The sequence below is a fragment of the Trachemys scripta genome, chromosome 1 (assembly GCF_013100865.1).
Source record: "Trachemys scripta elegans isolate TJP31775 chromosome 1, CAS_Tse_1.0, whole genome shotgun sequence".
Taxonomy (NCBI): domain Eukaryota; kingdom Metazoa; phylum Chordata; order Testudines; family Emydidae; genus Trachemys; species Trachemys scripta.
This window is the reverse complement of record NC_048298.1, coordinates 237,121,933-237,145,550: the sequence shown is the minus strand read 5'-3', so window position 1 is coordinate 237,145,550 and position 23,618 is coordinate 237,121,933. Positions and strand designations below refer to the sequence as shown.

Below are 23,618 nucleotides of genomic sequence, written 5' to 3'. Positions count from 1 at the left end.
TGGGTTGTATATTTTAGCAGATGTGGTGTTTCCTGTGGAGTAGAATAAGTGTCTGAGAAGAATCTGGGGCTGAGAGACACCCTCTGCCCCAATCCCTCCCACATGGCATGGCATGCCAGCCACCTCCTCCGCTACTTCTGTTACCAAGATCACTCCAGAAGGAGAAATGGCGGTTACTGAGATGCTGTCTCTCCTTCTGGAGTGGGGAAACTGGGTCAGAAGTATCAGAATGCTGTTCCTACTCCCCCATCAAATGCCAAAACATTATTCAAGAGCATTCTGGCACAACTCAAGCGTGGCTCAAACCCTCATTCCGCCTCCTTTCCTAGCAAGCATTGGACTGTATAATTTTTTTTTTTAAGTAGTTTGAATGTTTTCTGAATTTTCAGCAATACTCTGATTATGTTCCCCTCTCCCCCAAACAATATACTCTCTGACAGACCATGTCTAAATTTCATTTTCAGATTTCTGCTAGAGTTGGGTTTGAATTTGTAGTGACTGGGTGTTGCTCAGGTTCAGTGGCCATAACATGTCTTCTTGAGTCACACGGGTCCTGAGTGTCATGTCTGGTTTACAGTCTCTCAGGGACTCTATCTGCACATTTGTGGACAAATCCATTTGGTGCATGAGCATTAGGCTTGCGCCTATCTGTAAAATCAGACTCTTTGTTGAATAGTGTTTCCTATATTGCTTCCCCAAAGTGCCCTGCAGTAACTGGGTAAATGTTGAGTGATTGTGACCCATGGTTTAACCAAGGTGTGCACAAAAAGTACTGGTAGAATCTGTTAAAAGCTTTGTCGTTTGGGGAACTATAGCTCAAACTGCTTGGTAAAAGAGACCAAATTTGGATCATTAACCCTACCCTCTGCCCCATAAGACACACTCAATTTGAAGCAATATGAATAACCATGCAGATTTTTGGACACTTTGAAGAGTTTCCCTTTAAATAGAAAGCAACTTTTAATCTTATCTGTAGCAGAGCTAGCTCTCTGATATAATCAAATGCTATTCTTCCATCTCTCTTATTCCCAGGATTCACAGTAAAGCTCCCTGCCTCAATTTAGGGTAAATCATAAATGTTTGGGGAGTGCCTTAAGTAGTCTTTACAAACATGTTAACTGCTTTGACTTATTTGGCAATCAATTAACTCAAGGTGTGTGGGTTTTTTTCTTTGTTTTGTTTTTTGTAGATGGGTTAGACAGCCACCAATGAAGAATCTGGTGTTATACTCCACTTTAAGTAATAGCAAGACATATCAAGCTAAATAATATATTTAAATAAACAAACCCTAACATTTCTAACATTCTTTTCCAGCAACAGTATCAAAGTGCCTTGTTTTGGGCAGACAAAGTTGCTTCACTGTCTCATGGTAAGTAATAGTTACATTTTATTTCACTTAATTTAAAATATTAGTTTAATTAAAACTTTTGCCTGTGATAGTTTTTTCAGCTTCTTGTATATTGTTGAGGTTCCATTGTATATTTAATATTCTTGTGATCCTCTCTGCAATACCATCTACCCAAGTGGAGCATTAGATTTTTGACCTGCTAGAATAGATAGCATGCAATTCAGCATTCATGCGTGTTTAACTCCTGTGCTTGAAAAATGTACTCTAACTACTAGTGCAAGAACTAAGCCTGTTTCCCAGGCTGAAAAACATTCTGTCCTTCAGGGCTGGGAAATGCATGGAGGGTCAACTCCTTCCACTTGGAAAAACCTCTATTGCTTGCAAGAACCTTTTTGCAGAGTCATAAGCACTGAAATTAAAAATAATGAATTTTTATAATTTAGTCTAGTCCACTGTCAATGCAAGATTGTTTCCTGCAGTACCTTTTCTAGTGCTTAGTCTATTGCAGGGTTGGCCAAACTTACTGACCTTCTGAACCACATATGACAATCTTCAGAACACTGAAGCCCTAAGCTGCAGTAGGCACACCCCATGGGGCTGAAGTCCTGAGCCCCCCATCTCCGCTGAAGTCCTGAGCCCCCCATCTCCGCTGGACAGACGCCAGAGGAGATGTGTGGGGAGGGCACATGGGGTCACATGCCCCCCCAGATTTTTGCCAGGGTTTGCTGGTCCTGGTCCGTCACATGGTGCCACTGGGCCCCCTTCTTGCACGGCAGCTGCTGAAGTCTACAAGCTGGGAGCTGCGACCGTGGGGAGAGGCAGAGAGAGCTGCTGCTGCCTCTCCCCATGGAACTAAAGTAGTGGCCCCTCCCTGCAGCTCCCACCTGTTTGCCACGGCCTCTCAATGCAAAGCTAACACCTGGGAGCTGCAGGGAGGAGCCGCTGGGGGTAAGGGCGTGGAGTGACTCAAGCTGTTGTGGGGGGTGGGTTTAAATTTTGCCCCCTCCCCCCACTCTCAGCAGGCTCCAGTCATCTCTGGCAGAAGCCCCTAGCCCATCATCCCGCTGCAGGGCAGAAACCCTGAGCTCCCCGAGCCTGGTAGGTGGAGAATGGGGGTGGATTGTGGGGCTTCGGGAGCCACACTTTAACTGTAAAAGAACCACAAGTGGCTCACGAGCCACAGTTTGGCCACCCCTGGTCTATTGTGTTTATGGGGTAGGGGTAGTAATTGATAGGGTAACTTTTCTTTCCTTTGAAATCAGTTTTGCTTTTCTTCAATATTGAAGACTCTCTCAGTTCATCATGACTCTCTTTAAATATAGTTTTCGATAGATGCATATCAGCTGGACCAAATTATTTGTCCATGTTCAGATTTTGGAGTATTTCCTTATCTGCTCTTTATATCTGTTTTGCAATGGCTGTATTACCTACTAAGTACCTGAGCCTTCAAATGGGATTATGCACAGTGTGTAAATTTAATCACATTCGTAAGTTTTGGGATCAGGATCTAATTGTCATACTTCTAGAACTTGAAAATAATATTTTGCTTTTGCGGGCACTAATTTCTGCACAAACTTTGAAAGAAAAAATGGTTAAAAGTTTTTCTGCTGTTACTGCATTCAAAGTCTGGAGTCACCTACAGCATACATATGTTATTTTTCTCTTTTCCACATCAATTTTATTTCCCCTCTGTTACTTATGGTATGCACACTGGTGGTAGATTTTTTTATATCCTTGTTTGCTGCTGATAGTGCGTTCAGTCTTAGTGTTAGGGTTTGATTTAATTCTTATTTCTGAAATGTCCAAAGAGATGCATTTTATTTTTAGAGTAATTTCTTGAGATGACTAGTTTGAGGAAGAGCAGTATACTGACATCTTTTTCATGACCTGAAAATGTCTATGCCATACAAAATTATGATAAAAGCAAGTATTTTAGGATTGTACTTAATGGGGTTATATATATTGTATATATATTTTAGAGGAACCTCAGGACATCTATTGGCTGGCCCAATGTCTCTACCTGACGGCTCAGTATCATAGGGCAGCACACGCCCTTCGATCACGAAAGCTAGATAAGGTAAGTAATTTCAAACAAGAAATAATACTTTTGTTATTTATTTAGAACCATAGTGGTATACCTGGTGCTAAATAGCAGCTGAACTGTGCTAAATGCATTATAGGTTCTTTACTTTCAGAGCTAACAATCCAAATTTAAGAACAGGAGTACTTGTGGCACCTTAGAGACTAACAAATTTATTAGAGCATAAGCTTTCGTGGACTACAGCCCACTTCTTCTGATGCATCCGAAGAAGTGGGCTGTAGTCCACGAAAGCTTATGCTCTAATAAATTTGTTAGTCTCTAAGGTGCCACAAGTACTCCTGTTCTTCTTTTTGCGGATACAGACTAACACGGCTGCTACTCTGAATCCAAATTTAAAGGAAGAGTAGTTATGTAAACTGCATAATATAAGGTCATGGTGAGAAAATGATATATAGAGAAGAGAAAAGGGCCAAGGGCTGACCTGTGAGGGGACCAATAGGTTTAGGGAAGGGACTGTGTGCTGTTCTAGTTCTCCTCCCACTTTAACTAGAGTTGTGGAAATCAAAAGAGGAGAAAGTGCCTCCAGAGTTGGAGAGGTTCAAACATTGCTCGGCCCACGCCACTTCCTGCAGTCCCTGGGGACGTCGCAGGCAGTGGGAGCTGCGATCAGCCAAACCTGCGGACACTGCAGGTAAACAAACCGTCCCAGCCCGCCAGTGGATTTCCCTGACGGACCGCGTGCCAAAGGTTGCCGATCCCCGGTATAGTAGAAATTTACGAACTGGGCTAGAAGGTCATTAGTGATTTGGTCAGGGAAGTTTTGTTGAGGTGGAAAGGATGAACCACACTGGAGGAGATAAAGGGGAGAGAGCCGAGGAAATCTAGCAGTTTGAATAGATTACATGCCCTATGACTACAGTAGGAAGGAAATAGGGTGATATATAAGAGTGTGCTTGTAGGGAAAGGGATATAGGGAAAGAGTATCTCAAGATAAGGGAAATGGAGGGGATAAGATAGGGTTAAGGAGACAGGATGGGTTGAGGTTTCCCCATTTACTGTCTACCTCAAGAGTTAGAGACTTGAGAGAATGATTCAGGGTAGTAAGAAAGAAATCTTTAGCCAGCAGAAAAACAGACACTGATGTAGGAATAACAGCTTTTTGCTATTAATACTAGGGAGTTTTGTTTGTAGCTTCCTTGATAAGTAAGTATATTTCAAACCTCTTTTTTTTTCTTAGTTATATGAAGCGTGTCGATACCTTGCTGCTAGATGTCATGTAAGTATATATTTTAGTTTATATTGGATAAAATCAAACTAAACAAAGCATGCTACGTTAATACGCAAACCACATATGGCACACTTTACGCTAGAAGGGGAATATTTAGAGGTCTAAATTTGGAGGTTGAAACGCTTATACTCACTGCAACTACAGGTTCAAATCCTGTGAGAGAAGACTTATTCCCTTGTCCTTGTAAGATGGGTAAACTGAGTTCCATGCAGCATGCTGTGTGTTACTCCTGGGGGAATTCTGCACCACTGCGCAATGCAGACTTTTGCAGAAATTAATATTGTGCACACCTAATTTCCTTTCCCCCACAGAAATGGGCTGCAGAGCTACTGGCTGCCACTAAGAGCCAGCAGAGCCCAGCTCACACATAGAAGACATTGCGGGGATGGGGAGGGAGCTAGAGCAGGGGTTTTCAAACTGGGGGGTCGGGACCCCTCAAGGGGTCATGAGGTTATTATGTGGGGGTCGCGAACTGTCAGTCTCCATCCCACACACCGCTTTTCCTCCAGCATTTATAATGGTGTTAAATATGTTAAAAAGTGTTTTTAATTTATAAGGGGGATCGCACTCAGAGGCTTGCTATGTGAAAGGGGTCACCAGTACAAAAGTTTGAGAATCATTGAGCTAGCGGGTTCCCGGCTGCAGTTCCCTACATGCCCTGAGGGAAGGAGATGGTGGTGCTCAGGAAACTCCACGCAAGGCTGGGACCCAGCATTAGGGTTTCATCCTGTGTTTCATCCTCTGGATCCCTGGGCTCTGAGGGGTAGGGGGGCAGGTGTCTGGGCTGGGGCACAGCTGGGCTCTGGGAGGAGGGGGTGTGGGTGTCTGACCCCCTGGTGCGGCTCAGGGTGTGAGGGCAGAGAAACAGGAACTGGGTTGTCATGGGGATTTCTTTAACTCTCTACTCCTGGGGGGGGAATTTTTTGTGTGATAGGCAGTATGATCATTCTGCAGGTATTTATTTTCCAAATGTTTGGTTGAGCAATACTGGAATATTGTGAATTGTTAGTGTAAGGTGGTCGCGGCTCTCTCCCTGTTCGTCAGGGAGGGAGTCCACACCCCCTCGCTACAATGCCATGGGCGCGACTCAGTTCAGGGGGGAATTAGCCGACAGTCAGTAGGCCCAAGCCTTCAGGCCAGGCAGCAGTTGAGTCAGTGACCCTCAGCAAGGGCAGGCAGCCAAAAATTAAGGGCTCTGGCCTGAAGTCATGCAGAGCAACACAGCAGTCTAGGGAGATCAGCTCTCTTGTGGGGCAGACAGCAAACCCGACTGGTGTCCTCTTGGCCCAAAGGTGGGGAGGCTGCCTCCTCCAGGAGTGGGGTGGCACGGAGGATAGAGGGACGCAGGCCCACCTGACTCCACTGCGTCCCAGCCCAGGGCCTTAACAGTAGCAGAGTGGTCTGCCACTGGGTCAGCGGGGAATCTGGCCGCAACACACTTGCAGTCAGTAATGCAGCCGAACCCTATTTGGCTTCCCTGGGCTTCTTCCTACGCTCCCATTCAGGGAGTACCTGGGTTCTGGGGTTGTTGTTCGTCTCACTGAGGTAAACGGCTAGTGGCAGCCCCAACAGTTCCTCAGTGTCCCTGGTGCCTGGCAGCTCCAGCAGTCCCTCCGTGTTGGATCTGAGCTCCAGCAGCGGGCGGGGGGGAGACCTCCTGCTCCTCTGGCAGCTCTCCTCCAACTGAGTTGGAAGGCCTGCCTTTTATATTTCCAGTTTCTGTCCCACCCCTCTGCTTCTGGTGGGGTGGTCGGAGGTGTCCCAGCTCTGCTTGCTATGGGGTGGTCGTGGCTCTCTCCCCGTCCATAAGGGAGGGAGACCATGCCCTCTCTCTACAATTAGATTATGATGATGAACTGATATACAGCTAAATTAAGATATGCCTAAATGTGAAGTGGCTTGGCCTACCAACTCTATAATTTTTACTTGCCATAGTCTAATTATTGGTGTTTTAATTTTAAATACTTAACATCTTACCCTTGTTTTTCTCTGTAGTATGCTGCAAAAGAGCATCAACAGGCTCTTGATATTCTTGACATGGAAGAGCCAATCAACAAAAGATTATTTGAAAAATACTTGAAGGATGAAAGTGGGTTGAAAGACTCTACCAGTGACTGGGAGATGTCACAATCCTCTGTAGGTAGCATTTTCAAAACATGATGTTTTCATAGTTGAAGAAGAATGTTAATATTATACAGGGATTTATCAGAAAGTAATGTCATTGTTATCTGGGCTTGAAATTGAATGCATGTTCGACTTTTATTATAGGATAATGAATATTTATTCCAGAAGTATTATGTTTTTTCTCCATTTAGTCAGAAATTTATATTACTAGCTGCCTTGATTATTGCTTACATTAAATGATAATCCTGGTTTGTCACTATTACTGGTGTTGTGCAAGTGCTTGCTCAGAATTAATAGTTGAGAATTTCTAGGGAGTTCTACATAATCTATTTCAGTTTTAAAATAAATACATTCTAGGTCTTCCGGATATGAATTGAGCCATGACAATGTAAACTATCATTTCTTTGTTGGACTGCAGATAAATAACAATAAGGGAATGAACTTCCTCTGCCTTTTAAGTATTTTATTGAGGTGTTAACTCTGTGTAACGGGTTTGTACTCACCTCTTGCGAGCACCCCCTGGCCGAGTGCGTGTGCCTGCACTCTCTCTACCTGTTTGTGGTGGGTCTTCGCTGACTTGGCCGGCTGGCCAAGTCATACACAGTCTGTTTTTGAGATAAAAGCAAAGCAAACCCTTTTTGGGATACAAGTCCAATGGGCCTCTGTAATGTCTCTCTGGTTGTCCATGCTCCGGAATAGAGCAGTGCCCCGGGGCTCCTCCACTGGAGGCAATGTCTTCCCCTCTCAGGGCCTTTCTGGCCATAGCTCTTCAGCTGGGCCACTACAGTTCAGTTCCCCCACTGGAGTCCCGGGCCCACTCACTACTCCGGGTCCCAACCCAGGGACCCTGTAGATAGCAGCTGTCACTGTGTCCCTTTATCTAAGTCGTGCTGCTGTAATTCCCTGGGCTACTTCCCCGCCATCCTGTGTTGTCTTCACCATTATCTCAGAGCCTTGTCCTGATGGAGTCCCTGCAATCAGCTCAGGGATCCTTCTTGCTCTTCCCGGCTTCTGGCAGCACTACCTCATTTGAGGTCCTGCAACTCCCTCAGCCAGCCACACACCATCCATGCTCCTTCAGCTCTAGCAAGGAATTGAACTCACTCTGGCCTTGCAGCTCTTCTTATACTAGCCTGCTAGGCCTTGATTGGCTGGTTCCCCACACAGCTGCTCTAGGCAGCTTGGAGGACCTCTCTATTGCCCTTTTCTGGGGATGGTTGTAGCAGGGCCGCAAGGTCTCCAGCAGGGGGCCTCAGAGCCTAGTACACTCCATCACACACTGACTATGTCTTCATTAGGAATGCAGCAGCACAGCTGCAACTGCACCGCTGTAGCACTTCAGTGTAGGCACTCGCTACAGCGATGGGAGTGGTTCTACCATTGCTGTAGTTAATTCACTTCTTTGAGTGGTGCGGAATTTGCCCCCCCCCACCGCACCCCATGCATGGCCCCATTGGCCCTACTGGAGCTGTCCCTGTCCCCCCCCCCCAACTCTAGAAGTCAAACTATGCTTGTGTAGCTAGGTCAGTGGAGAATTCTTCCATCAACCTAGCACTGTCTACCCCAGGGGTTAGATTGAGTTAACTACATCATGCAAGGGTGGATTTTTCATGACCCTGTGCAACACAGTTATGTTGATCTAACTTTTTAGTGTAGACCTGGCCTTAATCTCTTCATTTCTTCTGTCAATGAGGCGTTGCTTGACTACACTTGAATATTAATTTGGATTAAGGTAGCACGTGAATTTAAAGTGTGAAACTCCCAAGTGTAGACAGACCCTTAAATACCAGCATTAAAAATTACTTACCTGCTTGCAGTAGCAATTAGGAAGTTGCCCTTGGGGAACTGGAGTATCACCAGGGGCTGAACCATCAACTTGTCTAGGATTTAAGATTTAATTTTAATTTTGGTTTCAGTGATAATCTTTCAGATGTGAACATAGAACTTGCCATCCTCTTGAGTGACAGACGTAGCTCCACTGCTTCTGGGATTACTCTTAGGTTTCTCAAGAAACACCAGAGTGAAACTGAAAAGTTAAGACAACTTGGGCTGTAATAAAAGAGCTTATCTTCCGAACAGTATAGTAAAATTAGTGCTCTCTTTAATAACCCTCAAGGGCTCTTGTTTGAATTATTGCATATCAGTCTACTTATTTTTGTCATGTATTTAACCATTTCTTGTTTGCCTGTAGACAGCTTAATGTAGTATTAATTTTGGTTTTAGATTATTAGTAACATGTTATATATCAAGGCAATAAAAACCAGATTCCATCATATATTAAATGCTTTTTACTTTTCAGGTAGTCCATTTCATTTGTGCTCAAAACCAAATTACATACATTGATTCAGTGTCTGACCTCCAGCCTTGCTTTTCCATCACTAGATCAAGAGTTCTATTTGCCTTTTGCGAGGAAAGATCTATGATGCTCTGGATAATAGAACCCTGGCAACGTACAGCTACAAAGAAGCCTTGAAGCTTGATGTTTACTGCTTTGAAGCATTTGACCTTTTAACATCACACCATATGCTAACGGCACAAGAAGGTTTGGATTAGCAGTGTTTGTTTCTCAAATATAAATGAAATCATCTTCAGTTTCACATACATTTTTGTCCAGTAGATAAAAGTAATCAGTTTAAAATTATTTTGAAAGAATATTCCATGCCCAAATATTAGCAACTCTTTGGTTATATTAAATGGGCAAAAACTGTTAATCATTTAAGATGTAGGTTTCAGCGAAACATAATCATCACTGTTGGGCACAACCAATGAGGGTATGACCACTGGGTCTCATAAACTGACAATCAATCAAATCTGCCAGGCGCAAGGAGCAAGATAAACCCAGCCCTTCCACCTCCTAACCAGCACCTCCTGCAGCTCCAGTGCTCCCTACTCGGAGTTAGCAGCCTTTTTTTAGATGATCTCTTTTGAAGCAAAAAAGGATTGTGGGATTTGGGTTGCTTATGGCAAGAAACCACAGTTGGATTTGGCATTATGGATGCCAAACTGTTGTGAATCCTTTCTTTAGACAACATCTTGCATTTCAGTGAACAACCTTAGCTTACAGTGTAAGTATAAAACAGTAGGCTGTGGTACTCCATCTTTATGTTAACTTTAATTTAGAATTGTAGAAAGAGAGGGACTGAAAACAAAGAGGATTCAGTCATTTACTTCCATATCTCTCAATATTATCATAGCAGAGTGCAGTTAGTCACTTTTGGTGTATTTATGATGTACTGTTTTCTTTGTGGTATTGGGGTGGACATCACAAAACTTCACAGCCTTTACATTCAATGAAAATCAGTTATTTACAACTTGTTGACATTTTTTTTTGTTTACTTCAAACAGTTTACCTCAGGTTCATATTTTTTTAATTTACACAGAAAAAGAGCTTCTTGAATCTCTACCTCTTGGTAAACAGTGTACAGAAGAAGAACAAGAATTGCTTCATTTTCTGTTTGAGAACAAACTGAAAAAGGTAAAAATCTGATTAATCCTATGGAAATCTTGACTTCAGATGTAAGTATCATATACAACTGTTTAGCTTCAAAGATATAATTTAAAAATTATTTTATGGTTTTGATTGTGTTATGACCAAATTGCCATTAAAGCTCTCCATTAATAGAAGCATGTAACAATTTCATATTCATTTCCTTTAATGTATGTTATAGCCTTACTTAATGGAAATCTCTAATTCTGGCTGACTTAAAATGCATTACTTCCAAAATGTTTTTTTCTGGAGATAAAAATGTAGCATAGGCCAGCATGGAACAGTTAGTGCTATGACACTCACAGCATTGCGTCCCATTTTATATCATATTTATGTTACAATTATGTTTTTCAGTATAATAAGCCAAGTGAAACAATAATTCCTGAATCTGTAGATGGTCTTCAGGACAATCTGGATGTAGTAGTGTCCTTAGCTGAAAGGCATTATTATAACTGTGACTTCAAAATGTGCTACAAGCTTACTTCTGTGTAAGTACATGAAGCAACTTTGATATTTATTTGAAATTTCATTTTGCTACTTTTCAGATGGCATGCAGAAATAAATTCTGTATAATCACAAGTTCACCCAAATATATTATTGACTCAGTTGTTTAATGTATATTTTGCAAGCTAATATCTCATCTACAATAAACATACAGTTGACTCTAGCATTTGGTGTTGTAAAAGTACCTCTGTTTTACTGTGTGGCACAAAGCAAAATACTTGGGCTTTATATAATGCTGCTTTATGTTAACCCCTACATTTTTCCAGGTGAGTACTCTTAATATATTGGTCTTATAAAATGAAGGTTTGAAAGTTTTAACTTTTATTTTAAAATATAATTAATCTTTTGGTTGGCCAAACCAAGCCAAGACATTGCCAAATGGGATACAACTTTGAGTCCAGTACTGGCAAGGTTTGGGAATACTGCATAGGCGTAATACTAAGCCCTGTTGGGATGTGCAGCACCTGGAGTGAATCGTTGCTGCACTGAGGAAAATAGCAAGGCTCCTACTGACTTCAGTGGAGCCAGGATTTCACCCCTTGTGTTCATTTTCTAATACCCTCTTCCCACCCGTCACACCACTCAACATGAGGATGCATGATCCACTCCTCAGGGATTTGTCCACCTGCCCTTTGTCAGAAGGAGAGTTGTGACAGATTCTTGAGCCTTTGTGGTGGGAGTCTCCTCAGAAGTCTGAATCCTTGCAAAATTTTGGGCTTCCTACAGTGAAAGACTCTGGGACATTTTAGGGGCATTTTCCATGCTCTCAGATATTTGAAAAAAGAAAACTAAACTGTTGCAGCTTGAAACATGGTCATGGGGTTTCCCTTTTCAGTGAGTGGAATCTAAAAATAGTGCTTTTGATGTAAGGAATTCTGTAGAAAGGTGCTCTGCATCCCTGTTCACAAGAGAGATGGGTATCATGATGCAAGGTCATTTGAGGAGGGCAGAGAGTAAAGGGGAATATATTAAGGTTTCTTATGTTCCAGCCAGAGCTTGTGGGTCCTACAGGATGGATGGACAGAAAAATACATAGTCTGCATTCATTTGGTAGCTAAGTGTGAAACAAATATAGTGCATTCAGTTTTCCTAATGTCTGTTCCATCTGTCAGAATTTCTTGTTAATTTATCTGTTTAGCTAAATCAGTTCTAATTGTTCTGTTGTGTGGTTAGACTTTATTATGCCATCAGGGAATGACCACTTGTGAAGAGATCATGATTACCCTTTATCTGTCTGGGGATTTGGCCTGCTTTGAGCAGGGGTTTGGACTAGATGACCTCCTGAGGTCCCTTCCAACCCTGATATTCTATGATTATAGATTGATTAAAGTGCTAATTGCTCACTATATAATATGTTATAACAGTAATCTGTCTCCAAATCAATTAAATGATTTTAACAATTTATTTTATAATAATCCTTCCTGTTTCTGTATTTTTAGAGTAATGGAAAAAGATCCTTTCCATGCCAATTGTTTACCTGTGCACATAGGGACACTCGTGGAGCTGAATAAAGCAAATGGTGAGAAATATTATTGACTAATTTTGTAATATGATTAGAGTCAAATATAGATTTTTATTTTTAAAGGATACTTAGGTTATTTTCCTGCTGTCTTTAGGGTAGCCTCTAAAAATAAAACCAAGATTTCCCCACAACTCTTAGATTTGAACCAGCAAGAAATATCTGACCCTCTGCATGCAGTTTCCATTGGATGGCCATAAAGAGGGAGGGAAAAGGAAAAAAAAAACCCTCACAACAGGGATTTGGAGAGCTGCACAGGGAAGAGAATTCATGTAAATGATTGTCCTGTACCCTTTATCAGTCTTCTCTGTGTCTTATCCTTTGGGCTATGCAGCCAATGCGTCACTATTGTGAGCCAACCTATTATTGCTTAAGTTCTGACATGTTTTCAACAGCCTAGTGTTCAAACAATGAAAGAAAATGTATTTTAAACAAATATAGAGGGAAATTTTCAAAAGTGGCTACTTGGAACCACAAAATACATAAGCATATGTATTGCGTATGCCAGAAGTTTTCAAACTTCCATAGTGTGAACTTCATCTTAATAGAGAGTATTTCACAAGCTGCCTCCTGTCTCATTTACAATCACATAGATCTCGTCTCCTTTCAGTTAAGATGCTGGTCACAAGTACTCAACATCCCTGTGGCAACTACAACAGTAGTGTAGCTTAGACATCTGATTCTTGTTTCCAGCTGTTTGTACAGTCATCCATGCTCTTTCCAAAGAAGAACTTGGAGGTCTTTGGAAACAGCTGGATATGAGACTGAGGAGCCATCATCAAATGACATGCAGTCTCTCAATGGACGACAGTTTGGGAAATGCTGGCGCAAATGCTGGCATTTATGTGTATGAGTGGGCCATTAAAGGCTTGTGTGAACAGATAGCTAGAGTGGGCCAAGTTTGGGGCATAAATCTACAACACAGGAGTGTGCTGCGTACTAAGTAACCATATGGACCATGCACTAAAAGTTTCCTAGTGCGTTTTGATCTACTCCTCTTTGGAATGGGAACTTTTACTGAATGGTAGCAGAGTCCACCTGGCTAGTTAGTGCCAGCTTACTTAAATGCTGTAGAATTACATCCCAGCTTGTCGCTTGCTAACTCTCTAGACAAGTCCTTAGTGTGCTAACCCTTGTTTGTGTACAATAGGTGTGCTCGCAGATTTTGCAGTTGCAATATAGTCAGCCATTTTCAAAAATGTAGCCCGCAGTCTTGTTTTTCTACAAGTATGTCTTGAGCCAACTTTTTTTTTTTTTTTTTTTCATAAAACATGAGGTATATTGCAAACAGTATCTCTTTATGTTGAAGAGCATTATCATGGAGCACAATAGTTTATATACTTTGTCCGGAAAACATGCATTATGCCCTCACACAGTATGCAAAATGTAGTATGATTTCTTGTTACACCGCATAAGCTTTATCATCAGAGAACTGTGTTTGATTTCTTAAAGTAATTAAATGATGATAAAAAAAAAAAAATTCAAACTTTACTAAGTAGCACCATTTTGACCAAAAAAAGTAAGAACTCTAGATTCAGTTGTTTAACTTTTTTAGCTTTTATTTTTGAGCGTATTTTATTATATTAATTTTGAAGCAACATTTCTGAAGTTTTAAGTTAGTTCATGCTATCAAGGTTCCAATTAGAGGCAAACCAACATAATTAGTTATTTTTAGTTACAGGCAGATTAACTTTTGAGTTTTTGATGTATTTTGCAAGACTTTTGAAAATGTAAATGTAGCAATCAGTATTATATTGTACCGTTCATAACTGTATTTAGAACATAAGAATGGCCATGCTGGGTCAGATCAATGTTCCACCTAGCCCAGTATCCTGTCGTCTGACAGTGGCCAGTGCCAGGTTCTGTGGAGGGAATTCTAAGTTGCTTTAAAGATACTGAAGCATTTAAACTGGGATTTTCAAAGGTATCTAAGAAAGTCAGGTTTACAGTTCACATTCTCTCATATACCCTTCACAAACCAATTTTTGTTGTTTAACTGCAAAATAACTGAATATTCTAGTGTTTCAAATTTTGAAAAAAAGATGAACATGTCAAAGGTAAAATTATTTTTAGTATCTATCTTTAAAGTTTGAGTTTATATACTAATTTGCAATTTGTAATCTGAGATAATTTAACACTACTTTAGAAAATTGTATTGGCCAAAATATGTGTTAGTGTTTGACATGCTTTAATTTTCTTTCTTTTTTTCATCCATACAGAGCTATTCTATCTTTCTCATAAATTGGTGGATTTGTACCCAAATAATCCTGTAAGTTGTTATAGGTCCCTATAGTGTGTGTTCCTCCAGCTTTGCATAAGTAAAAGCAACAGAAATTGTAATTTAATAATCAGTTTGAACAACCAGAATTCAGACTCGGGAAATGATAGTGTGGAAATAGTTAATTTATTTCTTTTTTTGTCCTGTACCATAATTTGATTAAATTTACAATCCATTTAGAATAAAAATTATTTCTTAATATAAAATATATTCGGTTTGTAGAATTTGCCACTGATGGAGGTCATGAAAACAGGTACTCCAGCTAGATTTTAAAAAAAAGAGAGATCATTTTACAATTATTAACACTATTATTTTAGCTTGAGTAACTAAAAGATAATGTCGTGCTTCTGAGTATAAAATGATTATCTGCAGCAGGCATGGAGGAATTTTCCTCCCATATTCAGAAGTATTACATAACTGACATTCCTTCAACATTTTATGTTGGTGAGAGTCTTCTGATGCTCCAAAAGATGGTGTGGCTAAGAAGTTTAAAACTCTTTGTGTAAAAAATAATTGATTTAATCACTTAAAACTCCATTCTCCCTTATTGGGGAGATATGTGCAAGAAAAACATTTTCCCCACTTCATAGAATTGTTCCCAATGCTTTTTGAATAGATAACTGAAAAGGCATTGTCTTTTAAAACGTCAAACTTGGCATCAATGATTTTTAGACGTTTGAATAAGTTTGTTTTATAAACAGTGTTCTCATAGTTTGAAAATTGGTGTACTATGCACACCGTTCACTGCTTACTACCAACTTTAATAGTGCATAGAGATAGTGTTCCACCTATGTGATGGAATCTACACATACATGATTGGGCATGTGACTAGGTACATTGAAATAAATATAGCTTCATGTATTCAGCGAATACTCTTTCAACTAAGCACATAACCTGTGCAAATATAAGAACTATTCAAATAAACACAATGTGTGGAGAATGTCCCATCATCACTGGTATTGGTGAATTTAAAATACATTTATTTTGTATGTTTCTATGAATCTGAGTTGCATTGGTTTGATTTGTAGGCAGACAATATTTATTATTGGATCAAAGTCTGATGGTGAAAGAGTCAAGCTTACATAGGGCTCCTCTTCAGCTCTGAGTAAGCTCGAAATCTTGTGCTTCGCCAACAGACGTTGGTCCAGTAACAGATATTACCTCATCAACCATGTGTCTCTAATATCCTGGGACCAACACAGCAAACAACTTTCTTTGATCGCGTGATTGATCATAGTTTTCCTCTTTTTTAGAAAACAAATCTAATGTTAATTAAATTTTAGATTACTGGGGTTTTTTTTTATCTGCTCAGAATTCAAAGTCCTCCTTTAGAGTGACAGTTGCATAATTCTACATGTCGGATGCAAACTTCCACCCAATGCTGTCGAGTTCCAGGAACCTTTTGGCCTTCCAGATGGCGCAAATGCTCCCCTTCTGGTAATTAATATTTGAGGCTGAGTTCAGAATTTCCTGACTGGCTTTTGCTTGGCTAGTTGCAGATGTGTAAGGGACCTTCAATCTGTGCCTGGAAAACTTTTCTTCTTGGTTTTTAATTTGAGAAAAATAAAATGTTTTAGATGGATAGTCTTTAGGTAACGTCAGCCATTGGAATGTTACTCCCAGAAATGGAAATGGCTTTCTCTGTGGATATCAGATAACAACCTGTCTCCATATTCTGTCTCTATTTCATCTATTATTATGTCTGAAGTTTTTTAGCATCCTCTTGTTGTCAGTGTAAGTTCAGCTGTCTGCCATCTGGGCAGAGTACTCTCCTATTGACAAATGGAAAGTATTCAGCCATCCTAGTCTCACAACTTTTCTCAAAGGGCTGGATAATGCTTTTTCACTAGTTATGCCTTTCAAAAAATCTGTCCAAATATGTGATTTCAACATAATGCTGACATAGTTAATGGATGCACATTTTGAACCTTTGAGAGACTGTTTTATTGTGATTGTCGCTGTACATAACACTTTTAATCACAAGAACTTCTGAGAGAAGAGCGAGTGAGCTGAAGGCTTTGATGGCTGATCCTTCATTCACTATATTTCTTGGGACAATATTGCATTGTGTGCTCCTTCATAATTCTTGTCTAAAATAATGTCTGATTTCCAGCTAAATCAGACTATTAATCTCTCATCTTTATTTCAAAAACATTCTCATCCATGGGGAAATTAGTTTGGATGTTCTTGATGTCAGCTTTGAATTTCTGTTTGTCTAGTATCAGAGTACGGAGGAAGCCATCAGAACTTTTTGTAGCTTTGTAAATGGAATGGCATTTCTACTCAAAACCTGTTGAAAGGGTTTAGATTATGCAATGAGTAAGGCTAAGATTATGTCACAGAGGTCACGGAAGTCACAGATTCTGTGACTTCCAGAGATCGCCGTGACATTTTCCGCTTCTGCCCTGGGGCAGCAGGACTGAAGCTGTCAGCTAGTAAGGGCCTGCAGCTCCCAGCCGGGGGCCCCCTGCAGCTCCCAGCCATAGCCAGGAGTGGCAGGGGACCCCCAGAGCCATAACAGCAGTGGTTTCTGGACCCTCCACCTTCCCATTTTGTCCCAGTTATTTTTAGTAAGTCACAGACAGGTCACGGGCAATAAACAAAATTTCAGGGTAGCCCATGACCTGCTCCTGACTTTTACTAAAAATAACTGACAAAATCTTAATCTTAGCAATGAGACATGGCAGGGGTGACAGTACTTAAGTCTTAAGGCTCACTCTCCTGAGGCTAAGCCAGATGACCTGATTCCATAACAGAAAACTGCAGTGCTGCTATTTGCAATTCTGTTCATATCTATGCAGCACTTTCTTTTTGACTTGGAGCATAGAGCTGATGCTTGCTTTAGAAGGACTACTTTGGAATCCTTGTTTAATTAGAATTTCTCAACCAACATTAATGGGGAAATAGTATAGTTAGACTTCCTCCAATGAGAGTATGCAAAGGAAACTTTGAGGATGAAAGAAAGGGTACTTACTAGTAATTGATTCTTCAAAAATGTTGATTCTGCGTATTCATACTACTTGCTCACCTAGCCTCTTCCTTGGAATTCTGCTTTCTTAATAATTTTGGGCTTTAGCGGAAGGAACTGAGACAGTGATTGGGATTTCTCTGGCTTCTTATAACCTCTGCTTTGCATGTTCAAGGATGCATTCCCAGCAACCATTGCTTTTCTAAAAGATTCCTGAGGCTTGGTGCCAGGGTATATCCCATAACTGAAAACATGAGGTGGCACCCTTACACTAGTGGTCCTTATGAGCATGTTGAATTATAACCTTTAGTTATTACTAAGTCTGGTTCTTGCAGTGACTGTAACTGCCACCACATTTAACACATACAAAAAGGTGCTCTTTCTATTCTGTTCAGTTATAATGTTGATTGAATTGTTGTAATTTGTATATTGTGCAACACAATTCTGTTGTTGCATCTGAATTGAGGGTTCATTGAACCTGTTAAAATATCAATGAATATGTTATGATTTCATTGTTATATATTGCTAACCTCTTAGGTAAGACAGTTAGGGATATATACTTGATGTGCATGTGCAGAGGCCATTTTTCCAAGAAAGTCAGTTGAGATGTTCAAGCCTTAAAATTTTTTTGAAATTAAAATAAAATGAATTCATGTCATAAACTAAGTACTTACAAAATTCCTTCTCTTTCTTTCTTCCTTTTTCAAACACTGAGGGCTGGTCTACACTAAAAAGTTACATTGATATAGCTACATTTCTCAAGGGTGTGAAGAATCCACATCCTGGAGAGTCGTAGTTAAATCGACCTAATCCCCGGTGTAGACAATGCTAGGTTGACAGAAGAATTCTTCTGTTGGCCTACCTACTGCCTCTGGGGGAGGTAGATTATCTACAGCAATGGGAGAACCCCTCCTATCACTAGATAGTGGCAATGTCTACACTACAAACTTTGGTTGATGCAAGTTACACCGGCGTAAAGCTGCTGCATTTAGTGTATCACTTGTGCATGTGCATACTTGGCTCCTTGTGTCGGCCCTGAATGCACTCACCATGAGTGCTTATGTCAATGCACAGCGCGGTGCACCATGGGTAGGTATCCCAGTATACAACTACCCTCCTGCACACTGTATTTTGGGAAGTTTTAGCAGCACATGATGGGCAGAAATGAATTGCACAGGGTGACTGGGAGGAAGGGGTCAACTTTCCAGTGTGCAACGTTTTCCATCCCATAATGTCATCCATATCTCATAATTTTTCCATCTTTTTTAAAAATCCCATGAACCCTTGTGGCCTTTCTCCTTTCAAAGGATGGCAGACAGAAAACATGGAACCAGCACAGCTTATTGTCATAAGCATTCCAAGCACAGGACCCATGATCCTCCAGTATTTCCAGAGCCATAAGAGCAACAGAATCAGCAGGGAACATGACGATTTCTTGAAGGGTAGATTGCCATGGGACATAGTGAGAACCAATTCAAGGTCGTTGATGGCATTCCCAGAGCAGCTGCTGCTGCTGGAACACTGCTCCTGGCCCAAGAAAGCAGCACTGACTGGTAGGATCAAATTGTTATGCAGGCTTGGGATGATGAGCAGTGGCTGCATAACTTTCGAATGCACAAAGCCACATTCCTAAATGCTGAGTTCACCCCAGCCCTTCAGCACTGGGATGCAGGATGAGAGCTGCACTGACAGTGGAGAAGCAAATGGTGATTGCGCTGTGGAAATTGCGATGCTGGATTGCTACCGGTCAGTGAGAAACCATTTTGGAGTTGGAAAATCCACTGCCTGGGCTGTTGTCATGCGAGTGTGCAGGACCATTAATAGTTTCCTACTACACAGGATTTGTGGCTCTCAGCAATGTGCAGGACATCATGGATGGATTTGCAGCAGTGGGGTTCCTAAACTGCAGTGGCTCAGTAGATGGCACACACAACCCTATTTTGGCACCAGACCATCTTTCCACAGTGTATATCAACAAAAAGGGCTAATTTTCTTTGGTTATGCAAGCTTTGTTGCATCACTGAGGATGCTTCACCAACATCAGTGTTGGCTGCTCAGGAAAGGTGCATGATGCTCACATCTTTAAGAACACAAGACTGTTCAGAAAGCTACAAGCAGAGACTTTCTTTCCCAACCAGCAGATTACCATTGGTAATATTGAAATGTCAGTAGTGATCAGTGATCCTGATCCTAGCATACCCCTTGCTCCCTTGGCTCATGAAGCCAAATACTGGCCACCTCGACAGCATCAAGGAAAGATTCAACTACCGGCTCAGCAAGAGCAGAATAACAGTTGAATGTGCTTTTGGTAGATTGAAGGGACGCTGTTGTTTACTCACAAGATTGGATCTCAGTGGAAAAAAAACTTCAAATAGTTATAGCTGCCTGCTCTGCATAGTATCTGTGAAACAAAGGGGGGAAAGTTACTGCCGGGTTAGAGGATGGAGTTAGAGCTGCTACCTGCTGAGATTGAACAGCCAAACACAAGGACTATTAGAAGAGCTCAGCACAGAACTTTATGGCTCAGGGAGGCTTTTAAAGACCGCTTTAACATTGAGCCACAGTAATATGTTGTGGTCTGCTGTGCTCTACCTGGCCTTGCTGTTTTGAGGCCTGTTAGGAATTGTGTGGTGCTTGCTTTATATCTATGAATGTAACACTGTCAATGCACCTATTAATTTTGCAGTGCTTGCTGTACATTTATGATTATTAGACTGTTTGTCATGGATCCTAATGGTTGTCACACTGTACTGTAACAAGTGATTAGGTGCTTTCAGAATTGCTAAGCACTCTGCAGCATATGTTGTGAATTAATAAAGATAAATTATTTTCCAAATAATAGACTTTTATTCAGTAAGAAAACCAGTGCAAAATAAAAATGGTGCAATTTAAAATCCAATACATTAAACATGCAATAAATTAATGGAACAGAATTTAACAAGGGATTGCTTATGTCCACATACGGCAACTATGGCTTTCACAGGTCAGTGTGCGTGAAGCTATGGTTGTCCTTAATGTCCCCCTGGGATAGAGTGGTAGGAGGAGGGATGCAGCCCCTGATAGCATGTGGAATGTTGAGGCGGTATGAAGGGTGGTGCTTTACAGGAATTCTCCATGGATTGCTAAGTGAGACTAAGAGTCTGCAGCATCTGTGTTTGGTGCCAGAGAAATCCCATTATGTCCTGGTACATCTCCCTCTTCTTTTCCTGCTGGGACTCCTAGGCCTTTCTCCTGTCCACTCTTTCCTTCTCCAGGCGTCTGCAATATTCACCGTCCAGGCTCTTTTGCTAATAGCCTGATAAAGCACTGTCTTGAAGTACCTCATTGAACATGGTATCCAGAGTCCTCTTCTTTCTCCTCCTTATCTAGCTCAGGTGTTCTGTGCGTGTGGAGGAGAAATCCCTCAAAACCACAGTGGCAGCAGCTGTAGATAAAACACAGAGATATAGTCATAACAGAAAGTGAAAGTTATGATTCAGAACTCCCTTCCCTTTCTCCCCTAAAGTTTTAAACAAGACATGCTTATTGACACTTCTGCTTTGGAGTGCTTGTGCATGGTACAACTCTCAGCACCAGCCATGGTGCATATAGCCTGCCAGGGGTGAGGGAAATGAGGAGGGAATTGCTCTGTTGCATTCAACTGAGTATAGGGCAGTGGTACTGAATACTGGTACCATTTTCCACAGGCAGTGGGGCTTGTAGCTGATATCTTACTCTTGAGGGAAACAAGGGCACAGGGAGCACAGCTGCTGCTGGTGTCCCGAAGCTGCCCAGGCGCGTATGCTGCTAGCCTGCATATTGCAATGGTGCTATCGAAGCCATCACTGACTGGCATGGGAAAGTGTCCTGTTGTGGAGAAAGAAACCTTCAGGAGAGGATTGGAAAGTACCTTCACAAAAGCTCCATTGAGATCTCTCAAGAGGATTCAAGGGATATTTCTGTGTATATAAACTGCTCTGCATGGCCCCCTGCCTAACTACAGGAGAATGAAAAGCAGATAACGCTACCTCTCTTCGTTATATCATCTATCACCTCTTGCAAGAGTAAATTAATGAAAAGTCAATAGCTGTAACTTGTTAATTTCAGGGTGCCATCAGTACATCATTGCAATGGAAATACAATTACACATCTGATATTCCTGCCAGTGCTCGACTGCTGGGACTGACTGGACTGTGGTAGAGTCTCAGACAGGTCCTGGCTCGTGGCATAGATGGACCCCCCCCCCCGGTTGCATGTCCCCAATTCCCCTCACTGTTCATGCCAGTGGCCTGTGGCTTGGCCTCCTCGGAAGTATCCACAGTGGTGGTGGGATCTCTGCCAAATATGGCATGCAGCTTTTTGTAAAAGCAACAGGTCTGCGGCACAGCATTGGAGTGACTGCTGGCCTGCCTGGCTTTCTGATATGCCTGACTCAGATCCTTTTGCATTCACACACCACTGCTGCTGGTCCCTGTTGTACCACTTCTCCTGCAATCTGCTCATAAACATCCATGTTTCTATGGCTGGTCTGTAGCTGTGCTTGCACAATCTCTTCTTCCCACAGGTCCAGATCTAATATCTCCTGTCTGCTCCAAGCCGGAGTGCATCTGGAGCATGAAGCCAGCAGGGTTAGCTTGGCAGTTGCACACAACAATGGGGAGCTGCTAAATGTGCTTGCCAAGCTGGACAATCAGGAAAAGACATTACAAAAAATTGCAGGGCTTTAAAGGGGAGGCAGGTCTTCTAGTCTCTGTGACCCCTGGGCAGTGTAGTTCACAATTATGACCAGAGTGGTCAGTATCTGGCATTGTGGGACAGGTGCTGGAAGACTGTTAAGGTCAACATAAATAACGCAGTATCTGCATTTTCGCTGCATCGATCTGAGTACTTGGCTCAGTGCTGCTCGGGGAGATGGTGTTACTGTGTTGCTGTAGCAGGGCACTTGCAGCGGAGGGAGGCAAATTTAAGCATAGACACATGCACAACTGGGTCAACGCAAGATGGCTTATGTCAAATTAACTTTGTAGTGTAGACCGAGCCTAAGCATCTACACTGAAGTGCTACAGCTAAATGTAGTCGTAGCCTAAGAGAGTATTCAAAGACATCAGTGGCAAATGACTGTTGGCGTTAGTTAAGTGCTTAATACTCACTGAAAGTGATTTACAGTTGGTGCCTTTGAATACCACCCTGTAAATCTTCGACCAAGTTATAATAGTTGGGAGAAAAATAGAATACATTCAGGATTATTTTTCCCTCCTTTCCATTTTTTCTAAGGGCTAGTCTGCACATGAAGTTTTCCTTTTAACTCCATGTGTGGCCCTCTTATTCCATGTATAAACATAGTGTCTTAACTCATTTTGAGCCCTATTTTAGGTAAGGCTTTAAATGGATGAGTTGCAAAACATTCAAAACTGTTTATAATGGTAATAGGTCTAGCTATGCTAATAGATGCTGCTATAATAATTTGAAACTCTGAGAGTGATGACTTCAGGCAAAATATTGTAACTTCTCTGAATGCTCTCTGTTCCCTGTCCTGTATCATTATTTGTAGATATATCATTTTGGTCATCTGCTGTACTCTTAGTATTGTTCTTTTGACATTGATGTTTAGGTCTCATGGTTTGCGGTAGGATGTTATTATCTCATGGTCGGTCACAAAAATGAACATGCCAGAAGATATCTCAGGTAAAAGCTTAATTTCATATCCAATAATATTAGATTTATTATTGTGTTGCTTATGACTTGTTAGGTCAATATTATTCAGGATTTAATTTTCAAATAAAGAATAGTTAACTATAAAAGTGTTACACAAGAGCTGTTCATTGTAAATAAATGTAATTACAGAAACCTAGGAATCCTGGCTGCTGTATGTCCCCTGTGTTTACCCTTTCTTTGATATGGCAATTAGATATGGCAATCCTTTGATATGGCAATCAATCAAAAATGTTTTGTTACAAACTGGCCTCATATGGGGGATATAGTCACTCTCCCATTGCAAATGAACCCAGTCACTGGGTCCCATGTGCTTCTAACTGGTTCTAATTTTAGTGATGCTCTGGAACTCTAGAGCATACTTTCAAGC

The 23,618-nt window shown here is 41.3% G+C and overlaps 1 protein-coding gene across 1 annotated transcript in view; it reads left to right on the top strand.

Annotated features, from left to right (window-relative positions):
* Window positions 1-23,618, top strand: part of CDC16 (cell division cycle 16) — a 67,980-nt gene that overhangs the window by 3,967 nt on the left and 40,395 nt on the right. The window contains exons 2-11 of the mRNA XM_034758105.1: window positions 1,315-1,369; window positions 3,328-3,425; window positions 4,627-4,665; window positions 6,673-6,813; window positions 9,184-9,343; window positions 10,182-10,276; window positions 10,643-10,776; window positions 12,232-12,311; window positions 14,531-14,580; window positions 23,148-23,221. Coding sequence (XP_034613996.1) covers window positions 1,315-1,369; window positions 3,328-3,425; window positions 4,627-4,665; window positions 6,673-6,813; window positions 9,184-9,343; window positions 10,182-10,276; window positions 10,643-10,776; window positions 12,232-12,311; window positions 14,531-14,580; window positions 23,148-23,221 — 926 coding nt within the window. The remainder of the gene's footprint in view (window positions 1-1,314; window positions 1,370-3,327; window positions 3,426-4,626; window positions 4,666-6,672; window positions 6,814-9,183; window positions 9,344-10,181; window positions 10,277-10,642; window positions 10,777-12,231; window positions 12,312-14,530; window positions 14,581-23,147; window positions 23,222-23,618) is intronic.